This window comes from Drosophila nasuta, chromosome 3, assembly GCF_023558535.2.
Source record: "Drosophila nasuta strain 15112-1781.00 chromosome 3, ASM2355853v1, whole genome shotgun sequence".
NCBI lineage: Eukaryota > Metazoa > Arthropoda > Insecta > Diptera > Drosophilidae > Drosophila > Drosophila nasuta.
In genome coordinates, this window is record NC_083457.1 from 41,421,234 (window position 1) to 41,445,387 (window position 24,154).

The 24,154-nt window shown below is 37.1% G+C and overlaps 1 protein-coding gene across 2 annotated transcripts in view; it reads left to right on the top strand.

The window, feature by feature from the left end:
- Positions 1 to 24,094, top strand: part of LOC132792438 (EGFR adapter protein) — a 28,466-nt gene extending 4,372 nt beyond the window's left edge. Inside the window, exons 2-6 of one of the 2 annotated variants that reach the window (XM_060801816.1) lie at positions 15,568 to 15,812; positions 15,874 to 16,159; positions 21,744 to 22,017; positions 22,477 to 22,757; positions 23,076 to 24,094. In XM_060801816.1, the coding sequence (XP_060657799.1) occupies positions 15,598 to 15,812; positions 15,874 to 16,159; positions 21,744 to 22,017; positions 22,477 to 22,757; positions 23,076 to 23,282 (1,263 nt within the window). In that variant the 5' untranslated portion in view covers positions 15,568 to 15,597 and the 3' untranslated portion in view covers positions 23,283 to 24,094. Of the gene's footprint in view, positions 1 to 15,567; positions 15,813 to 15,873; positions 16,160 to 18,415; positions 18,794 to 21,743; positions 22,018 to 22,476; positions 22,758 to 23,075 lie in introns of those variants that run through there. The other variant, XM_060801817.1, reaches the window with a different exon arrangement.
- Positions 24,095 to 24,154: the final 60 nt, after the last annotated feature.

Consider the following 24,154-nt stretch of genomic DNA (forward strand, 5'->3'; position numbering starts at 1 on the left):
TATGTGGCGGCGGAGGTTGCAGTGCTCAGTTCGTTTTCGTGGCATGGAGCAATCGCAACAAATGGCATTTTTATTGATATTTCGGTCGGTTTTGCCTGCTTGGGCAACTTCATGTTGAAATATGTGCGCCACCTGTTGATTTTGTTTGGCGATTTGGCCACAGACTTTAGCCTTTAGTCTGGGTCTTCTACGTAGGATATGAATAGCACAACAGAGACAGAGAAAGAGAGAGAGAGAATCGAGTCTGGGTTATAGCTGTGGGAGACTCGTGATTTGCAGCACAAATTAAAAGCGAGGGCGATGCATATAAATAGCAATTTGGACAGACGAATTAAGGCAAATGACTGCAAGGTACAACAACAGCAACCATAACAACAACAAGTTGTAAAGTTGTCGTGTCACAGAAATGAGCTGAAGTTATGTCAACAGCGTGACTCGATAGTTGTATTCCAAAAGGAAGTCATGTCACAATTCGTATGTGAAGTCAGTCCATGGGAAACTCGGCGAGAATCTTGCGTGGACTCACAGAGGAGTTGGGTTTCTGGCCAATAAACTTGTTTAAATGTCCATAAAATAAATTACAAAATATATTTGTGTGTGCGTGGGTTTGTAATAGATTGTTATTAGATTTACGTAAAATATTTATTTTCTAAGTTCCCCCAACTTCATTAGCGCTAAAGTTGGAGTTTTTATGAGGCAAAACTTTTTACCTGCAACTAATTCAATTGCATTATCAACTGCCACAGAACATTATCGAGTATCGTCGAATCCAATTAAGCGGCTTGTGGCACGTTTTGTTTGGAGCACATAAGATAAGCAATCAGATGGTAAACTTCCCTTGCATTCAGAGTGCATTATAGAGCCTTCGTCTTCGTCTTGTTGACAGACGTACTTCAGGTAAGGCAGATAAGTAGAACGTTGATAAGCCACAAATTTGACAGCCATAAAGCAAACGAAGCAGACTGAAGCAGGTAGAAAAGATGTCAAAAAAAAAACGCTGGACATAGAGTGGGAACTAAAATAGTTGTACCCAAGGAAATGAAATTGTAGGAAGAGCGTAAAACTGGAGCAAAAACCAGTTTTGGGTTTTAACATTTTTATTGTATTTTGCGCGCATGTCGTTTAATTAAAAGACAATCAAAAGAAATAATACGCTACAGCTGCAGCAGCAGAGAGACAAATATATAAAACAATAATGCAGATGAATCCCACAGAATTCTCACACAGCTGGAGAGCACTTCATGCAACGACATGTTTATGAGCTTTAGAAAAAATAAATATTTAGACGGGAGAAAGAAAAAAGCAAAGGAAGTTTTTAGAGCTATGCGGTGGTAATATTACCGCCTCTTAATGAAATGCTAACGATATTTATTGGAAGAAATCAAAAGCGTAACGAAACTGACCGCCCAGGCAAAAAAAACAGAAAAGAGTTTACATTTCGAAACGGCTTTTCTCAACAAAAGAAAATTATGTAAATGCTGGAAAATTGTTTTGGCCCATTCTCAATGTTGTTCTTGCCGCTGTTTGATGGCAATTTGTGTTGATGCTGCTGCTGTTGCTGTTGCTTAGGCTCGACTGCGCATTTGGCAAATCAATTTGAAAATGCCCCCCCAGCTCGTTCAGGCAGCTAAAGGGCGTGGCAGCCAGCAGCCAACGCAGCCAGCTTATAATAATAATTGAATACATTGGATGGTTGCCGCCGTCGGGCAGCAATTCGACTATTTTTGCAATTGAATTGAGGCGCAGAGGCAGGTGTAAGTTTTTGGCCAGGAAAAAGCTTGGCCAAGTGGAAATGCTATCTGACATTGTTGCCCCGCAGCAGTTGTGGCATACAGCTTGGCAGTTATTAATTTGTGGCAAGACCTTTTTTGGGGGGTTGAATAGAAATCAATGCCAGAAGCTAAAGCGCAAAATTGTGGCTCATCAAAATTTGGGTCAAAACAATTAAATTAAATGTGCAATAAAGTTATGGAAATATGATGAATTTTCTAAATTGCAAATATTCTGAGGTATTCTGAGGTAAAGTCAAAGCTAAGCGCCTGCATGCTAAGTGGCAAGCCGCAACTTGAAAATTTATCTGTTGCCGTATTATAAAATACGACCACACAGAGCAAAGTGATTACGTTGCATTTCAGCCTCGACCGTCGACAGCTTATTTATGCACATGCAACTGTAACTCTTCATCAAAATAATGTAATTATCCAAATTGTTTTCTTTGAAATTTGTTTACATCATTTTTTACTGGTTCGCAATATGCTAAAATGCCAGAGCAGCCAGAGAGAGAGAGAGAGAGAGCGATGCAATGCGAAACGCTCTTCTTTCCGTTAAGAGCCACTTCAAGTTGAAGTTGCACTCGCCCCGCATAGCAACTGTGGCAGGTACAGGGACAGGGACAGGGACAGATGTGGCACACACAGAGCTGCGAGTTGGAGTCAGGAGTTGGAGCCGCAAGCAGCTTTGCTGCCACTGCCAAAACAACACACGAGAGAGCTGCACACAGCTCAGCTTCAGCTACAATTTCATTATGCATACAACGAACGAACAACAACAAGAACAATGGGAGCAACAACCAGCAGCGGCAGCACATCAACAGCATCCGCATTTGCTTCACTTCCATATAAATCCACACACACACACACACACACACACACATGCACATTCCCATCCTCATCCTCGTCCTTTGCTGGCATAATCTTCATTATCATTAAAGCCGCGCGGGAAGCGCCGCTAAACAGTTTTAACTCTTCTCTTTTTTTTGTGCCAGCTTCCGTTTTGATTTTTTTTTCATCTATCGTTTCCATGCTAACTGCTCGCCATGTGCCAGATAGTATAAGCACATATAAGCATATAGCAGCATTATCCAACCCAGCGCGCATTTTAATTGCATTCCACACTCTCACACGCACACACACGCTTACACTTACTTACCACACCCACACTCACACACATAGCAACATCTCATCATGTTTTCGGGTTCTGTCTCTCTGCAGCATCAATTTCATAATGAAATATTTTTAGCAACCTAATTTCTTTTTTTTTGCTCCTGCTGCTGCGTAAAACCTTGATAAATGCTTGCAGATAAATTACTTGGCCAAAATGCGAGAAATTTTGAGAAATGAGCTTAGTCAAAGTTGCTAGTAAAATGAAGAAAATGAGGACATCAGACGTTAGTTTTTATGAGAGTTAAGGGAAGAGAATAAGTAGTTATTATGCAAATATGTAATATTAATGAATTGATTTGAATTAAATTATTGTTATTGATCAATTTTATAAAACTAAATTAATGCTAATTTAAAAATACAAAATAGTGTTGTGACTATCGAAATAATTTAAAAAGTATTATACCTGATAGCTCTCAGTTGATAGAATAACCGATTGAATTATATATAATTTTAATATAAAATGAAGCACAGAAGGACAACAAAATAGATCCTTACAAAGCTTATATTCTTTTAAGAATGAGGATACCAAAATTTTCCACGCAGATCAAGTTTGTTTCAATTTTTTTCCACTTCCGTTCCCGCAAATTGATAAAAAAAAAATCAACGCTAGAGACGGTATATACGACAATAATTATAGTCTTTTTGATTCCTGAAATTTTGGTTACGATCGGATAAAAATTGTAGAAATTATTTAAGAAATACTTTTGTATGGGCTGACAATCTGGTATATTTTGCACTATATGGTATATTTGGAATATAGTACTATAACAGTATACTAAATATTGCTTTCGGTATACCTTTAGCATTTTGTGGTATAAAAATTCGGTATAATTGAAAATGAATACAGTTTTAAATTAACACTTTTGCTTTTCTTTAAAATGAGTAGCGGCTATCTAACAGTCAAGCACACTCGATTGTAGCTTTATTACTTGTTATTGTTTTGCATCTGCTGAAAAAGTAGTATTTAAAATAAGACTTTCCTATTAAAGAGTTTTCTTAATGCTTAATTACAAGAATAACCAATCTCTTATAAAATGAACAAACTGAGAACATCAAAAGTTAATTCCTAACATATTGAGAATAAATAGTTGTTATTACAGATTTTACAATTGCTGAAAGGGAAATAAGGAAGACAATATAAGAGATACTTTCCATGCAAAGATCTTCCCGTTAAGCAAAGAAGAGCTGATTAATTGTGAGAATAAGCAATCTCTTCACTATGCAATTCCCGATATTAATAATCGTTAATTATAGATTAAAATCGCTGGTAATTGTGTGGAAGCAAAGCCCCCTATTTCAGCCTCAGTCTGTGAATGAAGACTGCTTTATTAAGTTATTAAAAGAAACCCATCATTTAGTTGACCTGCTCGAAATGAAAATACAAACGCTGTTATAAGTAAATATACCATGCGAAGCTAAAGTCAGTAAGAGATTCTTAACTGTAGTTTAAGCATAAATTTAGTATATTGTTAGTATATAGTTATTGTTATAAGTAAATATATTATGAGAAGCTAAATCCAATAAGCATTTATTAACTGTATTTTCAGCATAGACTTAGTATATTGTTTGCATATAGTATTGTATAATTTTAATGAAATTATGAGAATTTAGAGAAATTCAAACATGATTTACTGCATTAAATGTTAACTTAATAATCTAATAATTTCTTTAACATGTTTAAGCTTTATTTATTCCACTAAGTGTTAATTCAATATTCTAAAAATTTCATTAAAATTCTGAAGCTTGACAAACATTATTTATTGCTTTAAATGTGAGCTTAATATTCTGAAAATTTCATGACAATTCTTTAAGACAATATCACAAATCTTAGCTGCTTTACAAATTAAATGCAAGCTTTAAATTCCAATAATTTGATCAAGATTAGTTAAAAGGAAACAGCTGCTACAGTTGGTTGGATATTTTCAGCACCTGTTCAAGAATTTGTGCGGAATGTGGCAAGTTAATAACTCAGTTCTCAGTTAGTGATTACCGGATAAGATTGTTTTACACATAAATTGCTATGCGAGTTTGTAAGTTGGATGCATTTAAAAGAAAAAAAAATTGAACCGGACAAAAGCTCTTAACTCTTGACTCTCAGCTGCAACGGCAACTCTTAAAAAAATCACTGAAGCGCCATTAGAAAGCAGTTTTCAGTATTCTGCTTTTCCGATTGCCTCGAACGCGAGACAAGTGTAAAAGCAGCACTTGAAGAGGCAAACGTCAACTGAGTGAAGTGTGTGCCTCCGTTTCCCAGATGCGATCTGAAGATGTGAGATGGGAATGAGAATGGGATGTGATTCCGATCACTTGGCGGTCTAATTGCTTTGAATTTTGACTGGGGGGACAGTCTGAACGGTCTGGACATGGCAGCCACTTGTAAAAGAGAGAGAGGTCGACACCCATACTTTAGATGCTGCTTAGAAGAAGGAAGGCGAGCAACAACTTGGCTTGGTTAAGTAGGCGCCTGTGTTGTTGGCTGCCATTGTGGGAATGGAACAATGGCAGAGAGAGAGAGAGAGGGAAACGCGGAAAGAGCCACTAAATTGTATGCTGTCAGAGTCGAGCGGCATGTCAACAACAATAATAATCGTAATAACCAACAGAGCACCATGTCCCCGTTTGTTGTTAGTAGTAAGTGAAATACACACACACACTCACATACTCATATACACCCATGGAAAACTATTAAGGCCATGTGCGAGTGAGCCGGAGCAGGTTCAGCGGGTTGAACGCGACTCTCTTGACAGCCAACGCGGTGGGGCAATCAAGGCACAAAACTCTCTGCCAACGATTTACTTTGAGAATCGTCGTGTGGGGCGTCGTCCTCCGTCTTCAATCCTCAGTCTGCCGCCCCCCGTCTCCAGTAATAGTTATTGTCGTGGTTCTTCTTGTTGTTGTTCGCAGTTCTCTGTTCTGTCTGTCCGGATGAACTGGATATTGGCCGCTAAGAATAGAGCTAGGTTCTGCCCAGACGGACAATGTTCTGCTGTCCTGTGGACAGACGCCGACGTGTTGCTGAAGCTGGTAAATGGAGAGCAAGGTTGCCAGATTGTTTTTGGCCCCGGGGCAATGTTAAGAAGTGCCATACAGATGGAAAATGCTGATGTGCGGATGCATAAAGTGGGTTCTGCCAACTATCACTTAGATTAACTATGCAAGAGATAGATATGCACTGGTACCCAACTAACACGTTGTTTAACTCAAACGATAATGTTGGCAGATATCTAAAAATCTTTTTCTTTTTGTCTCAGCTTATAACTGTCTGTGAAATTGTTTTTATTTCTGCAACATATTCAGCTAAACTTAATGAAAAGCTCCTTAAACAAAAAAATCCCTATTAAATCCTTGCTTTGGATTCCTTGAGTTCAATTTTTAAAATTTTTCTAGCACGCTGTAAAGAGAACTTAATTTATATTATTGGCTGATGCCCAAATAACACTTTGTAATTTTGGTCTATTATCATAAGTATTACAGAAACTGTATTTATTTCTGAAATATATTCAGCTAAACTTAATACCAATTTCTGTAGCATAGAAAGTTGATATTCTGCTTAGAATTCCTTGAGTTTTTTTTCCATTTGTATAATATTTTTGAATTATTCACTGAATAGCAAATGATTTGCATTCATTTATTTGCCATAGTTTTGCTATCATTAATATCGATGCATATATTCTAACATATATTTACTTACCCCAACAATCTCTTTTCAGTCATCTGATCAAACACAGAAATCTTTATTGAATCGACTTCTAATCTGAAAATAAACAAATTGCATAAACTAAAGGAAACTAAATAATTAAGTTGCTCTGACTTTATATTTTACCTTTAGAATTTAATTGTAAGCTGCATTTAAATAACTTGCCGACCGACAGACTTAAAGTTCTAAAACATTGACCAAAATAAGCAATGAACTAGAATTTTTATATCTATTACAATTACAATATATAAACATTTTACTGCATTGCTTATGTTACTCAACATTTTAAAGCTTTAAATCTATCTGATTGCAAGTGATTTAGAAACTATTTAAAATTCACTAATCTCTTTCTCTATAGAACCATTTCCCTACCGCTTAACTAATGCACTCTTTTAGCTCATTTAAAAATCTTTTCAATTACATCTAATTATCTAGTGTTCTGAGGGCTTTTCCCTCACCCAAACTCATCTCTATCCGGTTAGCTACAACAATTGCCAGCGCTATCCACATTTATCTATGTGCACATATCACAAGCATTATCCAATTTATTTACCTACAATTTCGAGCACTAAGTATAACAGTTGCCCCCATCACTCTCCCCACCACACAACACTCCTCCTCCACCTCCACCTCACCCCAAAGAGCTTTACAATCCATCAGGCATTGTGAGTACACGGACGCAACACTTCCTCGGGCTGAATCACCCGAAATTGCAGCAACTTGATTAGCAATTCCAATTAGAAGTTTTCTCATTTCTGACAGGCATAACATTCACCATGCCACAGAAGAAGAAGAGCGGGCTACATTAAGCCCAAACAACAATTTCCAGCGGCAGCAAAGAGCAACATCATCATCATCATTGCAATCACCATTATCATCGTTGGTTGTGGTAATCATAATCGGGATAATGAACATTATCCAACTGGCATGCACAATAAAAATAAACAGATCATAAATAATATATGAATTCAATTCATATCCGAAAGGATTTGCGGTTAAGATGCCGACGCCGACGCCACGCACAAATATGGAGAGAAAACAAGTTCCAGACACTGAACACTGAACACTGAGCACTCCAAAGAGGAGGAGGCAGGAGGTTGATGGCACAAAGAATTGAGCTCAAGATCGCGTAGATGCGGTGCAAAAGAAAACAAGAAAAACACGTAGCAAGCCGGCTCTGTATGTGTGTGTGTTGTGTGTGTCTTTCAACTCACTTTTTCACAATTTCCCGATGCCGGTTGTGAAATTTGCCAGAGCATCGAATGTTTCATGGCCAAGTTAACAGGCGCACAGCATTCGCAGTTGGTCAACGAAGCAACGAAGCTAAGCTAGGCAAACCAACCAGCCGCAGCCAGCAGCAGCCAAGAGCGATCTACTAGAGAGACAGAGAGATAGAGAGAGAGGGAAAGAGAGACCATCATTAAGTCAATGTTGCTTGCTGTTGTTGCATGCAACATGCAACTGAAATTCAAGTTCAACGAAAGGCAACGAGTTATTGTTTCTAGACAAGATTCTTTTCCACTTATTACACAAGTCATCAAGTTGCCGCAACGTCATCGTCATCGCTGTCATCTTTTGACATCACTCAAAAGATCTCTTGCCACAGTCGCCAGCCGCCAGTTGCATCCGCGATCACGATGATCTTTGGCCCTGGCTGCCTGTCTTTTTCTTTTCGTTTTCCTTTTCTTTTTGTGTTGTTAACGGTCAATGTTGTTCGCTGCTGCTACCAAATTCAGCAGGCAACAGGCGTTGCCGCATAATTATCAACTGATGATTGTACTATACGATGAAATGCAGCTACCGGTATCCTTGCCACCATTTGTTGCACCGGAAAGCGATGCCCACATCAAAATGTTGCACCCCCTTCATTTCCCCTCTTGATCACCAACCCAAAGACATTTCTGTCTTTCTGTTTGTCCGTTGCCGCCGCGCCTTTGATGGCACTAATTGTTAATTAATGGAATGCAGGCGGCATGCGGCATGTAGCATGCAGCATGTGGCGTGCCCAAGCAATGCCTTGTAAGATTAGCGCCCTGAGCTTGGCCGCCGACTGTATCGACAGATTACCTGTTCGCTGCGCAAGTTAATTCGAATCGCAATTAACTACAGGCATTTATTTCACTCAAAGTCCACACAAATCCTCAACGTGTAATTATAATGATTTTCATTTCATTTTCATGCCGGATTTTTAAATGAAATTCAGAGTTAATTGAGTTGAGGTTAAGGCGAGATAACTGACAAAAAATTGCCTAAGGCAATATAATTAATTTTTGAGCTATATTTCGGACTATTTAAATCAATTTTAAAGCATTTAAATTTAGGAAAATTTATTGATAATCATGAAAAATCAACTAAATAAAAAATAATCTTCAGTACATCTAGTAGATTTTCCAAGTTACAAACTTTAGTATATTTAGACGATATTTCAAGAAATAAACTTCTAAGTATTTAGGACATTTAAAAACAAAAACATTGCTAAATTTGTGGATTAAAAAAAAAAAAAAATGTAGTAAATATTTTAAGCATGTTAGGATATATACTTATAGATATTTGGTAGATTTTTTGTGGTATTTTTTTTTAAAGAAATATACCAATGAATATTTAGTAGATTTAAAAAAAAAACCCGATTTTTCGAGAACTTTAACTTCAGTGTATTTAGTAGATATTTCAAAAATAAATTAACGGATATTTATTAAAAATTAAAAAAAAAAAATAAACTTATAGTATAGGTACTTAGTATTTTTTTAACAAATATACTCGTGCATATTTAGTAGATTTTTCAAATAAACAGACTTGTAGTTATTTCGTAAACTTTTCATGAAAAATATGAATAAATTTTTCGTATGATATATACTACATGCTTTTCACAAATTGAGAACCAAAAGATTTGATTAAAAAGACAGCACGAACATTATGGAAATTTAAAATACCAAAAACTTATATCAGAGATTACAGTTTCTTAAACTCAATAACAATTTCCAAATAAAGAAAACAATCGATTAAAATGCAATGTTATCTAAAAAAGTTATGCTGCTGAGCTTTGAGCAACTCAATTTACTATTTGTGGAAATCGTGAGATCGAAAAAGCATTTAATAAACCATATAGGATTCATATAAGTTATGCGCTCTGGCAGAGTTGAAAACTGTCGCTGTCTGTTTTGTTGGCTGTCGAGTCGCGTCAACTGTTGACAGCAAAAGTAACTTAAGATCCCAACGCGCAAAGAGAAACCAAATCATGTGTCACAGATAGAGACAGCTACAAAGAGCTAAGGAGTGGTGCATTTCTCAAGCGTTTCAGTTGTCTCCAAGGTGCTTATCGATACCAATGCCAGCTCAACTTTGCATTTGGCATCCGTTTCCTAACCAAAAAAAAAAAACCTAAAACCAACAAAAATGGAAAGGGATGGGAAAAAAGTGAAACGCTGCAAACATATTTCATTTTCAGCTTCAACGAGGCAAAAGTTTTTCAATCTACGCAACGTTCACATTCACCTGGCTGGCTGGCTGGCAAGTTGCAACATCCTTCCTTGCCACACAAACTGTGTCATCAGACATCGTTTGTCGCATAACTTTTATTGAACTGTCGCCGTTAAGATGGGGCGGAAAGGTGACAAGTGGCAAGTCAAAAGCCGCAGACATTTGTATAAATTATTACAGTCGCATGCGTTTCGCTTGGCGCCTTGGGGAGTGTTTGACTTTTTGGCCCTGCTTTTTCTACTCCTTTTCCTTCAAAGCAGCGCGATATGCATTTATGATTGCATGTGACATTTGCATGGGGAGTCAGTCCCTCAACGAACCTCCTTTCGCCCCAGCCAACGAACTTTCCACCCCGTTTGAACTTGTTGAAATCGAAGTGCAACAGCTGAGAGTTTCCGCTGCGGGGCGTGAAAATTGTTTGCGATTGTTTTTCGTTTCGTTTCATTTTGTTCATTCGTTCGTTTCTTTCACCAATTTGAGAATGCTGACAGCAGTCGCGTTGCACGCTGCACGTTGCACGTTGCAAGTTTGCTATTGCTTTGGCATTTGCACGACACAATCATTAAATAGCCATGGCCAAGTGCTGACAACAACAACTACAACAACAAATTACAAGCGCACATTGTCAACGTTGCACTTTAGGCGACATAAATTTCATGTACATTGCCAGTGCAACATGCGGACGCAACACCAACAAAAAACAACTAAGGAGCCAGCCATGAGGTGTCAATGTACAATTGCAGCAGCAACAGCAGCAGCAACAAGGAGCTGGCAAAACAAAGACGCGATTGTGGTTTTTTGTTGCACTGCGCATGCCAAACGCGGACACGACGCCAACTTGCCCCATGCCACAAATGCTGCACTCGCATTCGCACTCGCCCTTACCTTCTGCTACAAACTGTGGTCGCCTCTTCTATTGACACACGCGACGTATGAGTAACGTCTTGGAATGTTGCCGCCGTCGTCGACGCCGTCGTCGTTGTCATTGTCATCGTTGTCGCCACATTCCGTAATTACACAACATTAGCACAACAAATCGAGCACATTGCAATTGTATTTAATTAGTGGTGGGCACAATGACAAGACAACGCATCTATCTCTCCGATGCATTAAATCACGCAACAACATGTCAAATGAAATTGTTGGCATAATTCATAATTGAATTGCCAATACTGAAGGCTACATAAATCTTGCATGTCTTTCGACTTAAAGTTAGTTTAATATGACCGAAGAATGAAATCGATTCAAGTTCTTGTTGTCAACTCCATTGTTTGGCTTGAGTTGCATGCCGCCTCGTTGTTTGGGGCGCGGCTACTTACATGTATGCCCCAATGTCGGCGGCACATGAAACTGCAGCAAAACAAGAAAAAAGCTGCACTCGAGTGTGGTCGACTATAAGATACCCGCATCCATTTTAAATAAAAGTAGAACTGTGCGGTATTATTTTCAAAAAAAAAAATATACCGAAAATACCAAAAATATACCGAAAGTTATATTTGGTATATCGATATACTATCACATTCAAAATATACACAGACAGACAAACCAAAACACTGCAAATTTATTCTTAAAATATACCAAAAATACTAAAAATTTACCGTAGGTCATATTTGGCATATGGATATACTATTACATTCAAAATATACCTAGCACGACGGACTCGACTGTGAGATACCCGTACTCAAAGGCAAAATATTGCCGTAAAAATATGTAATATATACCAAAGGTTATATTTGGTATATCAATATAGTAATACATTCAATATATACCAAGACAAACGGACTCGACTGTGAGACACCGGCACTGAAAGGTAAAATATACCGAAAAAGGCTACAATTTACTGCAGGTTATATTTGGTATATCGATATACTATTACATTCAAATATATCTAGACAGACAGACAGTTAGACAGACGGACATGGCTATATCGTCTCGGCGCTTGACGCTGATCAAGAATATATATACTTTATGGTGTTGGAGAAGCCTGCTTCCCCCTGTTACATACATTTCCTGTAGGCACAAAGTTATAATACCCTTCTCCTCTATGTGTAACGAGTATAAAAACTGTGCAGCGGGATTGTCACGTAACAAAGTCAGCGACTTGATCCCGAATCCAACTAGGCTTGTCGACTCTGTGCACCGTTAGTTATCACACAGTTGTTGTTAAGTCTACCCTTTTGGTATTTTATTACAGACTTTGACCACCCAGGCGACGAAGTTCAAAGACTGACTGTGATTGATATAAGCGCTTTAAAGTCTCGAACACCATGTGTCCCAATTGCCGATTGAATTTCACAGTCAACAAACAAAAATATGAACTCTATGAACAATAACAATTTCAGGGGCAATCAAGACACACGAAATATTTCCAAGCGATTTAACAACGAATTTCGTAACAAAAATCTCTATATGAAAATAGATATAAAAGTGCCCACAAAAGAAGGAGCAACAGACAAACAGACACCCAGACAGACGGACAAAACACACATGGCATTGGCATTGCCATCGTTAGATGAAGTTAGCTTGACAGCAGCTCCAACATAATATCAATTTCAATAAACTAACAAGCAAATGTCTCTCGCTGTGTGTTTTTGTCGCACGCAATATAAGAACTTATAGTGAGGAGAATATCGTACTAACACAGCACTTGCAGGAAGCAGTCATATGAACACTGTCTGGCAAAGTACTTTTGGTTTTTCTGACGAGGGGGAATGGGAAGTACAACAGCTAAAACAAAGGGACAGGCAGACGAAAGTACAGCGTATGAAGGTAAATTTCAATTGCTGTGATGTGACGATAAAGGTAGTGCAAAAACAAAAAGAATTAAAGCGCTTTAAGTGGAGTCTCTGAAAATTACACAAAAATTTGATTGCATCCAAATTTTCTTTAACATTTTTTTTTAAATTAACGAAAATTTAAAAATAAAAGTAGTGCGAACAAGTAGGAAAGCCACAGTGTGCTTGACTTTGAGATTGCTTCCTATTGTACCTCAAAAGAAAAAGCAAAATAGTGCCAATGAAAAGCTGTATTCTGTAAATCGATTTACTACTACATTCAAAATATACCATAAAGTGTAAAATATACCGGGTTGTCTACCAAAGAAATTAAGATCCAAGAACAGTAGCAGTTTTTTGCTCTATGAAATTATTTTTTGAATATCAACCGAAGTCGCAGGAGTCATAAGAATTCTAATTATTATTGCATTTAGAAACCTATAAACCAAAGAACTTACAGCACATATTTGTAAACTTATTTCCTTCTTCGTTTAGATTCTTTAAAATTCTCGAAAAGAAAAAAGCTTAGAGTGAAAGTCTTCCAAAACTTACGAAAAAACGTAATTTCATGCAAAGTTCCTTTCATATTTTCCACAACTAACTTACAATTTATTCAATAAAATAAACAATATTTTGTTGTGGTTAAGTAAATTAAATAACCTAAATTATCATGAAAATCAGCAGTATAAAATTCCGATCCATTAAACTATTTAAAATAATTTTATTAATCAATTTAACAAGCATTATTTCTTAAGAAACTTTCTTTATTTCATACTCAATTTAAGCAGCATTTTTATAAGTATTTTAATATGTGAAATGTTCAAATCTATAATGGAAAGAAATAAACAAATCGCAGCTGTTAAAAATGTTGCTGCGTTGGCAAAAAGTAAACAGCAACAAAATACAAACTAGATTACAAAAATTGCAATTTGTATTATGCATTAAGGTTGCAGTTACTCGAATTGTTGCTGTTTTAGGCAATGCCAACTCCCGATAAAGATAAAAACTTTTGTGTTTTCGCAACAACAGCACGAAAAGCAATAAAAATAAGTTTTTGCTGAACAAAAAGTACGAAAATATTGATCGAACTAAAGTTTAAACTTGATTTGAGGCAGCTACATGAAAAAAGCAGCAAATAATGCAGAAATATGTAGAAAGTTTTCCACGAATAAAAGACGCAGAAAAGTATGCTATGAAATTTGTCACGCAGCGAACTAGCTTTGTTATTATTTGTTGTTGTTGTTATTTGTATGATGCAAGTTATTGTCTGTTGTAGAGCAAAAAATACATTTTGATGCATTCGTGTAGGACAAGTTAAATGAACACATGTTGGGCGTGCCCTGAGCTGCGCTGGCATTACTATAATGCCAGATAAGCCAGTTTGCCAGACTCATAGTTGTAATTGTTGTTGTCGTTTCTGTTGCTGGGAATATTTCCGTTGTCACTGCTGACATTTCGGGCAGCAAGCAACTTATGCAAAAGCAACTTTTACATGAAGTGCCAAATGTCAGCACATTTGTGTCTCATTGTATTCGTCGTCGTTTGTTAAATTAATGCACACAGCCCAAGCCAACATGGCGTATACTTGTTAAATGCGGAACAGTTGCAACAGCAGCCACATTTGCCACATTTGCATAGCTTAAATCGCAGCTTGCCCGACTAAAGCAGCATTCTCAAACTGCAACATTTTTATCACCAGCTCGTTGAGCTTGTGCTGATTACCCAAATACCCTGTAATCCAGTGAAGATTTGAGGGCATGTTCTCATCAACTTTTGCAGTAATTGAAAAAGGCTTAATAAAGTTCTCGTAACAAAATTCAAGTCACTTTATATAACTTGAGTGAGTGTCCTGTAATTTTCTTGCTCGGTATTTGCAAGTCACGGATGTTCTACTAACCCACCGCAAGGCACGTCTTCTTTAGAATGTTGCAATTCCTTTGTTATCGGCTGACTGACAGGCTTTTGTGCCTTGGCATTGTTGCCTAGTGCTGCCTACTGCAGCAATGTAGGTGAATGGCAGTAGGTGGTGGCAAGCAAAACAAGTGATGCGGCAAGCTCAAGTTGGCCCCCAAGGCAACCAGTTAAGAGTCCATTCGGTTGAAAAGTTTGTTTTGCGCTGTGCCACAACCTTAACCCAATTTGCAACAGCTTCGCTTTCAATTACGTTCGTCCTCCCCAAAAAAAGATAGCGTAAAAAAGCCGCATGCACAAAACTCAAAAATTAATATGCTGAAAATCTTTTGAAACGATTTGCAACTAATAGGCAAAAGGCTTAAAATTGCATTAAAAACTTGGCAAAAACTATGCACAAGGCCACACACAAACACACACATCCAAACACACACACACACACTTGCAAACACACTCACGTATTGTATAGTTAAATTCAATAAGTCAAAAGTTGTTGGAAAGTTTTGCAGACGTCGCTTGGCTTTTAAGCCAACATGAGATGGTTTTGGCTCTTAAAGCAAAAGTTTGGCGTAAAGTAGCAAAGACGGACCACAAAAAGTGCAAAATATGTTTACCCACAAGAAATCATCATGAGGCATTTTGCATAAACTTAAAGTGACCAAAAGGGTTTTCACAACTTTTTAACAAGCACCCGAAAAACTTGGCTTTTAATACGCAATTCTCAACTCTACACAACTCTACTTTTAACTCTTTCGACTCCCGACAGATGCTCTAAGGACACTCAAGACAAGCCCCAATGGCCATGCAGGATATACGCCTACGTCTTGAGCCGCAGCACAGCACAGTTGCCTTCTCCTCCTCGGGTGGCAGCACTTCGACATCGACATCTCCATCGCCGGCGACCGTGGAGACAACGCTCATTGAGACAGCCGACACAACAACAACAGCAACAACTTTAACTTCTAGCTCGCCCACAGCGAGGCCTCAACTGCTGCCAGAGCTAAGCTTCAGGTAAGTTGCATTCAGTGAGCTCCGCCCAAAAGTATGCAACAATAAGTGACTCTCCACACAGCGAACCAGCAACAACAACACAACAGCAGCAGCAACAGCAACAACAACAGCATTATTATCATCATCATCATCACCATCCGCATTCGCATTCACATTCGCATCCGGCACAACCAAGAGCACAGCCGCGACATCACGTGGAGCAGCTGCAGCTGCTGCACAGCCACCACACGCATAGCCACGGACATGGTGGAGAGCATCAGCAATTGCCACGCTCGCCCAGCTCTGAGGAGGACAATTCACCAACAGAAATGAATAATTGTCGTCGTTTGGTTGATAAACCACCTCTGGTAAGTCCAGTTTTTCGCCCTTTCCTCCCTCCCTCTCCCTCTCTCTTTCTCTCTGTTTTTTCAATAATACCCCATTGAGCGTTGCATTCTGTTGCCATTACGATTCTTGTACGAGGACTGTTTATACCTGGTACTCAAAAGGATTGAAGGGAATTATAGACAAGTGTAAGCCAAAAAAAAAAAAATCAAAATAACAGACAGATGACAATGAGGTAGCAGAAAAACTGTTGAATGTTTAAATTTAAACAAATCTTAGGAAAAAATGATAAAAAAAAAAACTATGTAAATAGTCGAATTTTAAATGTGAAAACCTGAAAGGAAGGAATAATTGTGTAAAAACTTGAAGGAAATAAAGTAACTCGCATTAAATTAAGTTCAATATAAAAAATTGGATTAATAATATAATATAAAATATAATAAAACCTAAATTGAATTCTAAGTACCGAAAAATAATAAAAAATAAAGCCTTTGTAAACACCAAATTGCATTACTTTTAGTCAAGCTTATCTTTATTCTCTACTTAAAAAACGACCCATAAGACGATCTCAAAATATAATATAAAGCGCAATCTAAATGCTGGGACTAAAAATTAAATAAGAAATTTTATTTTTTGGGTACAAATAAAGTCGAGAGTCAGAGATAAATATTATTTTTTTTTATTACTATTCGTTATTTTAAATATCTGCTAATTAAACAAAAGTTTAGTGGGCTTTACATCTTCTGATACCCTGGAATTCACTTAAAAAAAACAGCTATAATCAAAAACATTATAATATTTAAAGAATAAGAATATTTTTTAAGTTAAAATCACTTAAGCTGAAACTGAAGTCACTCTCAACTTTCTTCTCAACCCAAAAAAAATTATTACCGGGTATTTCACAATCGAGCTCACTCCACTCTACTGCTTACTTATATTTGTGTTTTTTGCTGGCCAGCACAATGCATAAATCTGCTTACGTTGATGAGCAAGATATCGAATCGATACGAGATTTTATGAGATTTATGATTGCCTTTTGCAGCTGGCAAACGCAAACGAAACGCAAAAGGCGAAGCCAAAGGCAAAGGCAAACAAACCTTCCTGAATTGAGACGTAATCTGAGTGAATTGCAAAAATGCTGCATACTTTTGGGCGTCTTTCAATGCAATCAATGCGCCCCAAAAGTGGCAGAAAAGTAGCAAAACTTTGCACAAGTATCATTAATATTGACAACTTGGCAATTTCTTAACAAGTTTTTGTCCATTCTGCGCACAAGAAATATGATAGAAAATTGAATAAAATGGGAAAAAATATTGATAAATATTGGCATAATTGAACGTAATTTGTATTGAGGCTATTCTCATCCCTAGAGGCATAAATAACAAAAGAAAATGCCATAAACCGACTTATGTGTTAGCTTCATAATTTGTATGGCATTTCTTGACGCAATTTATAATTGAATAAAAGTGATTAGAGATTTTCTACATCTTGAAAGTACACAGTAAAAAAATGTTTGCAAATAAAGAATCTGTATTTATTTGTCACTACTGTTTTTCATTACTCAATTTATAGATGAATACAAAACTTTGATTATAAAGTACATTTTCTAACAATATTTCATGCTCAATTTTCTTTTCTGCTTTGTCATCTCCTCCGTAAACGTTTTTTACCCCAACATCAACTCCTTCGTTTATGCTTTGCTGCTTTCGCTCTTGCTTCAACACTTTGCCAAGCATTCAAGTTTTCGATTCTACTTAATCATTCATCCGTAAACTTTATGCACTTGCTTCAACACTCCCAAGTGCTTGGGCTGCACACTTTAAAGTGCGCTTCGAATGCAAATTTAAATGTGAGGGCACAAAAAAAGCTTTTGCAAGGGAATTGCCGTCACTCAAAAATCAAATGGAATTTAGCAAGCACTTGCCAGGATACTCCAGTTAAAACCCAACAACAAGAACAACAAAAAAAATGGGTTTGCCACTGAACAAGACCCGAAAGCATTCATTAAATTAATTTGCAAAAATGCAAATTACGAGCTAACGGCACTTTGGCACGCGCCAACGGCAAAAACAAAAAAAAAAAAAACAACTGAAGCAACAATAACTGTGCAGCTGTGAAGTGCAACGCGCCATTTTGTAGTGCATTTGCCCATCCAATGAAAGTGCTAGAGTGCGAAAGAGAAAAAGAGTGAGAGAGCAGGCGATGAAAAAGTTTCAGGCAGCATGTCAGGCAAATGGCAGCCAAATGCCGTTAACTTAGTGACTTTATGACACATAAATCGCAGCAACAATTCCCACACAACTCTGTCGTTGTCACACACATAGAGAGAGACAAATACAAATGCAAATGCAAATGCAAATACACATACATGGACATCTTTAGGCCTAGCAGAGCAGAGAACAGAGAGCAGCTGACAGTTGCAGCAGCTGCTGTAGGCAATGGGGTAAAGTTTTGATGCCAACAACAACAACAACAAAGCGACAGACAAAAGGTGGAGAGATAGCGAAAAAGGAGCAAATCAAATGCCAAGCGCTAACAACTAAGCTCTCACTTTGACAGTGATGCTCGACTAGCAAATACTACGCAAAGTGTGAATAAGTCTCTTAAACAAGCGAAATTGCGAATAAATCAAAGAAAATTTATAGAAACAAGCAAAGGTATGATATTATGAAAGGATATGTGTTACTCCTTATATTAATGGCAGAAAAATGTAATAATAACTAAAATGGAAAAGAATTTCTAACCAAGCTTTATGAAGTTTACCAAATAGTTGTCCGAAATACTAGGCTTAATTTATACAAAGTCAATAAAGATGACTTTACTATGTGAAAATAATAATAACGACCTTAACAGCTTTCCTAAGATGAAAAAGACTTAAAATCTGGACCTTCTAGTCAGAATTCTTCAAAAATATTCTTTTAAAAATATATAAATAGTAATATTAATCCTTTTGTATATAGGAATGCTTATAATGTGGTGATAGACGTCTCGTTTGGAATCTTACACACATCATTTTTCCTTTTTTTTTAATTAAATAGTTTAAAAATATTCTTTCTCAGTAAATGTTAAATAGACCTTTGAATTCATAGAAGCTTCAGTTAATCGAAACTAAATCAAAAGCCGTTGAGTTATCAGAAGCTGTCAAAGCTGTTTAAAAATTAAACATAACACTTGGAACTTCGTCATTATTAATTCAATGCCTCATTTTACTTATTATCGTCAGTAATATTCTATAAAAATGCAATTATACTTGGAATTTTGGCAATATTAAATAAATATCTCATTCCACTTTTTATCGGTAGTAATATACAATAAGAATTCTATTTAAAATTGACTATATCATTTCCATTATTAAATTTTAGATCATTATTTTTTTCTATATGCGTTAATAAAATACAAAACATTTCAATTGAAATTTACTATGTCATCTCAAATCTGTAATCAGTTGCAGTCTCTACAACTCTCCCTCCACAATTTCCATATGTACAGAGTATAACGAGAAGTACTTTACAAATGCTTTCAACTTAGACACGCCCACGCCCCCAATTGTGCCATTGTTCCCAATGCGCCTACCTTGTCTTTATGTCTATTCTTCTACTATTCAACTGCATTGCAATGCATAGTGAATTTTTGTTTTTGCTTTCGCCTCTGCTTTTACTTTAGAAGAGATATTTACGCCTTTTGCTAGGCAGTTGTACGCCGGATTTGTTGAGCAGCACCTCAGCACAAGTGCCGCCAACTCTTGAGCGCATTGTCTTCCGACTAAGGACTTTGCATACAACGAGTGCCTGACTACAACTTGCCAAAGCCTTTTCCAATGTCATTAGCATAATGGGGGGCATTAGGTTGACTGGATGACTGTCTGTCTGGCTGTCTGTCTGTCTGCGCTGCCTGCTTTGCACTGATTGCTTACTTAACGATGGAGAACTATGCTGAGTACCAATTCAATTAGCTACAATTGGAAAAAGATGCACATTCAGAGCCATCAAAGAAATGCAGACGCAAAAGACATGAACAAATTCATCAAACTATCCGATTGACATGAGAGTAGTGCAAATTAAATTTCTTTCGATTCTTTTGAATCTGAAGCAATAATGAGAAAATTTCAATGAGAAATTTGTAATGACAGCTTTTCAAGAAAGTTCAGTCAACAAATTAGTTTCCATTCTATTCTTTGAACTAATTTGAAAAATATCAATTCGTTTAAGTGAAAAGTCGCTCATGAATTTTTCATACTATGATAAAGATTGCTTGAAATAATCTTATCTAGAATTGATGAGAACATTTCTATAGTATGTAAAATTATGCATTAAATATATAAAAAATGTTTTTCTATGTTTAAAACATTGAAGAAATAAAAAGAAACTTATTCATACTGAACTAAGTGTTATTTCAAAGATTTTTTAAATCACGAGTTATAACAAAATTGTGTTTAATTGCAAGTTTATTAATATGATTTTTCTTCACACTCCAAAAAAGTTCTTCTAAAATGTTCCTGAGTTAATCAACACATAAACTTAAATTTGTTACAATTTAAAACAAGCCTAATCTTAAATTTAAATAAAATTGTGCTTGATTGAAAGTTCATTAATATGCAATTTGTTCATACTACACAAAGTTGTTCTTAAACTTTCTTAAGTTAATCAACACTTAAGCACTTATTTTATATATTATAATATAGCACAACTTGAATTGCAAACTGTTAATTATCGAAGTTAAATATACAAATTTAATTAAACATAATGCCAAAGTTTATTAGCCAAGTTAATTAATACAAGTTAAGCTTTAGGGCCGAAGCTTTCGAATTGAGTAAACATTGAGTTCCTTGGGTTAAGCTAAACTTCACAGGAATTAGTTTGACGTAGAAATTACCTTTATAAATAGCCAACTAATTACAACACTTGATGCATGAATCTTTTGAATTGACCATGAAGCTTGGCTGAATGAAGATTTTCATTCAATACACCTATATACAGGACTCAAGGTAAACTCAATAGGCAACAGGATCCTTATTGAAGGAAGCCACATCAAAAAGGCATTTTAGCATTTCTCTCTCTCTCTCTCACTCATTCCCTTCGGCAACTACATAAAATCAACATAATTATAACAAATTAGGCAAATAACTTATAAAGGCAAGAAGCAGATAAAAGAGAGAGGGAGAGAGAGAGAGAGACGGCAGCAGTCAACACTTGAGCAACTGTCTGCTAATTGGAAACGCTTTAAATGGGCTCACAAAAAGCAGCCCCAAAAACTTTGTGCTTCAACTCATTTCAAAGTAATTTACCGCAGCCGAAAGCCAAAGTGTGGCAAGGCAGCCAGAGGGGTGTGAAGAGGGAAAAGCTTCGACTACATAGTTAACATTTTATTGGTAACCAAAAATGTTACACATCGATTGCAGAGGCACCTCCTTGTTGTTGTCTGGCTTTGTGGCAGGCAACAAAACAACAACAACAACAATTATAATGGCCAAAATAGAACTGTTGAGGATAAACTAAACTGCAATTATTGCGTTGCGTCAAAAACTTTCCTCTATATCTCTGCTCTGTGCAATTGCAATTGTGGTAATGGTTTTATTGGCTTACCCCCTGAAAATCTCTTTTGTTGCAGGTTAAACGCCTCACCATGGGCATTGGTTTGCTGCGGGGCACCGAAGACAGCCGCCCCTTGGTGCACAACACCTGCTCGTCGTCGCTCAATTCGGGGTCATCGCAGACCATATCCGATGGCTATGTGAACGAAGCCATCTGTGAACCGGACAAATATGTGGCAAGCAAATTTGGAGACTCCTGTCGGCAATCTTTGACAGCCCTGGAGACGGCCACACAACGTTTGCACGCCGAGCTGCCGAACAGCAAGAAATATTTGCGCGAAACCTGCAGTGGTAAGTAGACGATGCACTTTCACAAATACGAATCACTTTTGTACACTGAACACTTTTAATCATTCACTTAAAAAAACAAAACAAAAATTAGCACTCGCTTAACGTTTTTGGCGCTTTTATTTGTTTTCTACGCGCCAAACAGGGCTACGCAATTTTTTCACTAAGCCCAGGGCTGCCTTTAAATTAACGGACAAGTAATCAGCGCTTTGGTAGTTCGGCGATAACTTATCGATTCACCTAAGAAGATACTATTTTAAGTTACTAGTTCAGTTTTAATTTATCGATACATAACGGACGGCTAATCGATGCTTCTTTAGTTCCTAATAGAAACCTTCACAAATCTAGCAAGTTTTCTGTTAGTCCAAGCTAATTAAACTTCGATTTAAGTTAATTGCTATTTTATTGCGTAACCCTTAATAATATACTTAAATTCCAATTCTTTTACATCTTCTTCAACAGCCAACTCAAGTCCCAAACTGTTTGCCAATAATTCATCCTTGCGTTTAGACAACCTCAGCCTGGCAGAGCAGCAGGAACTAAAAGGCGCCGCCTGGTATCAAGCAGGCATACCACGAGAGATCTCACTGGAGGTTCTGTCACGTCAAAATCCAGGTGCATTTTTGGTGCGGCAGAGCAGCACAAAGCCAGGATGCTTTGCGCTGTCGTTACGTGTACCGCCGCCATCGCCACGAGTTGCACACTATTTGATACTGCGCACACCGCGTGGTTACAAGATTAAGGTAAGTCTAAGACTTAATAATTTACATTGTAATCTAAGTGTTTAACCTTAAGGCCTTTGAGGTTCGGTTTTGACTACGGTTGAAGTGTATACTAAGCATTAGTTACTTATCAATAAGCTAATTCATGTATGTATATAAGTTTTGCCGTACGGCTGCAGTGTAAACTCAATTTTAACTGCATGACAATTAGAATTAAGTGTAAACTGTTACCTTAATGTTTAAGCAAATTAATTTATTATATATACATAAGTGTACACTCTGTTTAATCTGCTTATCAGTTGTAATGCACTCAATAAAAACTCTTTTTATGTGTTGCAGGGATTTACAAAGGAGTTCAGCTCGTTGCGAGCACTGATAACGCATCATTCGGTAATGCCAGAGTTGCTGCCCATCCCGTTGACGTTGCCACGCCCCGCACATGCCAGGGCTCAAGCGCAGGCGGCATATGGAAATGGCGGCGGTGACTTTGAGATGTACGGCTCGCTGAATGACTTTCGGAAAATGATGGCCGATTTGAATGTGTGACCGTTAGGCGCATCTAATTAATTAAGTAATTATGTGACGTTGATTGAATTAAGCTTCGCCCGGCTGAACACACATTGTTCCGACCTGTTGTGAGACCCACAAAATGCCCGCCTGTCTGGGCAGGATAACAATCTGTTTAATTTGCTTAATTGGCTGTGCTGACGGTTGACGTGGCTACCAACGCTGATGCCTCCCAAAAAAGAACCCCCAACAAAAAAAAAGAAACAACAACAAAAAGAGTTAAAAACCATTTTTATGAAAATTGATAATCAAAGCAGGAGTCAACATACACATGTATGAGTGTGCAGCCCTGGGGGCAGCAGCACCTGCGGGGCTTACACACACACACTCACAAACAATGAGGCACAAAAAATAACGAACTCAATGATGATTTTTTTGCATCTGAAATGAATATGTAAACGGACATTGCAATTATTTTTGGAATATTTTTTCTTATTTTTTGTTTTGCATTTTAATTTGCACTGAGTGGCAGGTGCTATACACTTCTGATTGAAGGCAACGGGATTTTAAATGTTAATGCCAATGGGCGAATATCGGGGGAGTCTTTTGTAAAATGTTTTAGCAGCCACCAGGGTTTAGTTAGTAAAAAATTAAAAAATACCCCCCCACACACACACTTAGTTTTAGCTGAATTTATTATTATGAATGTATTCAATACAATAATGCGACAATTATTATGAAAATGCAGACAAAACAATTAAATGTGGTGTAATATTAAACAATTAAGTAGCTAGGTTCATACAAAAAATTATGTTTACTGTATGTAATTTGTGTAATAAAAAATATTTAAAACCAGACAGCTTAAACTACTTTACTCCAACAATTCAAATTTATAACGCTCATAAATATGC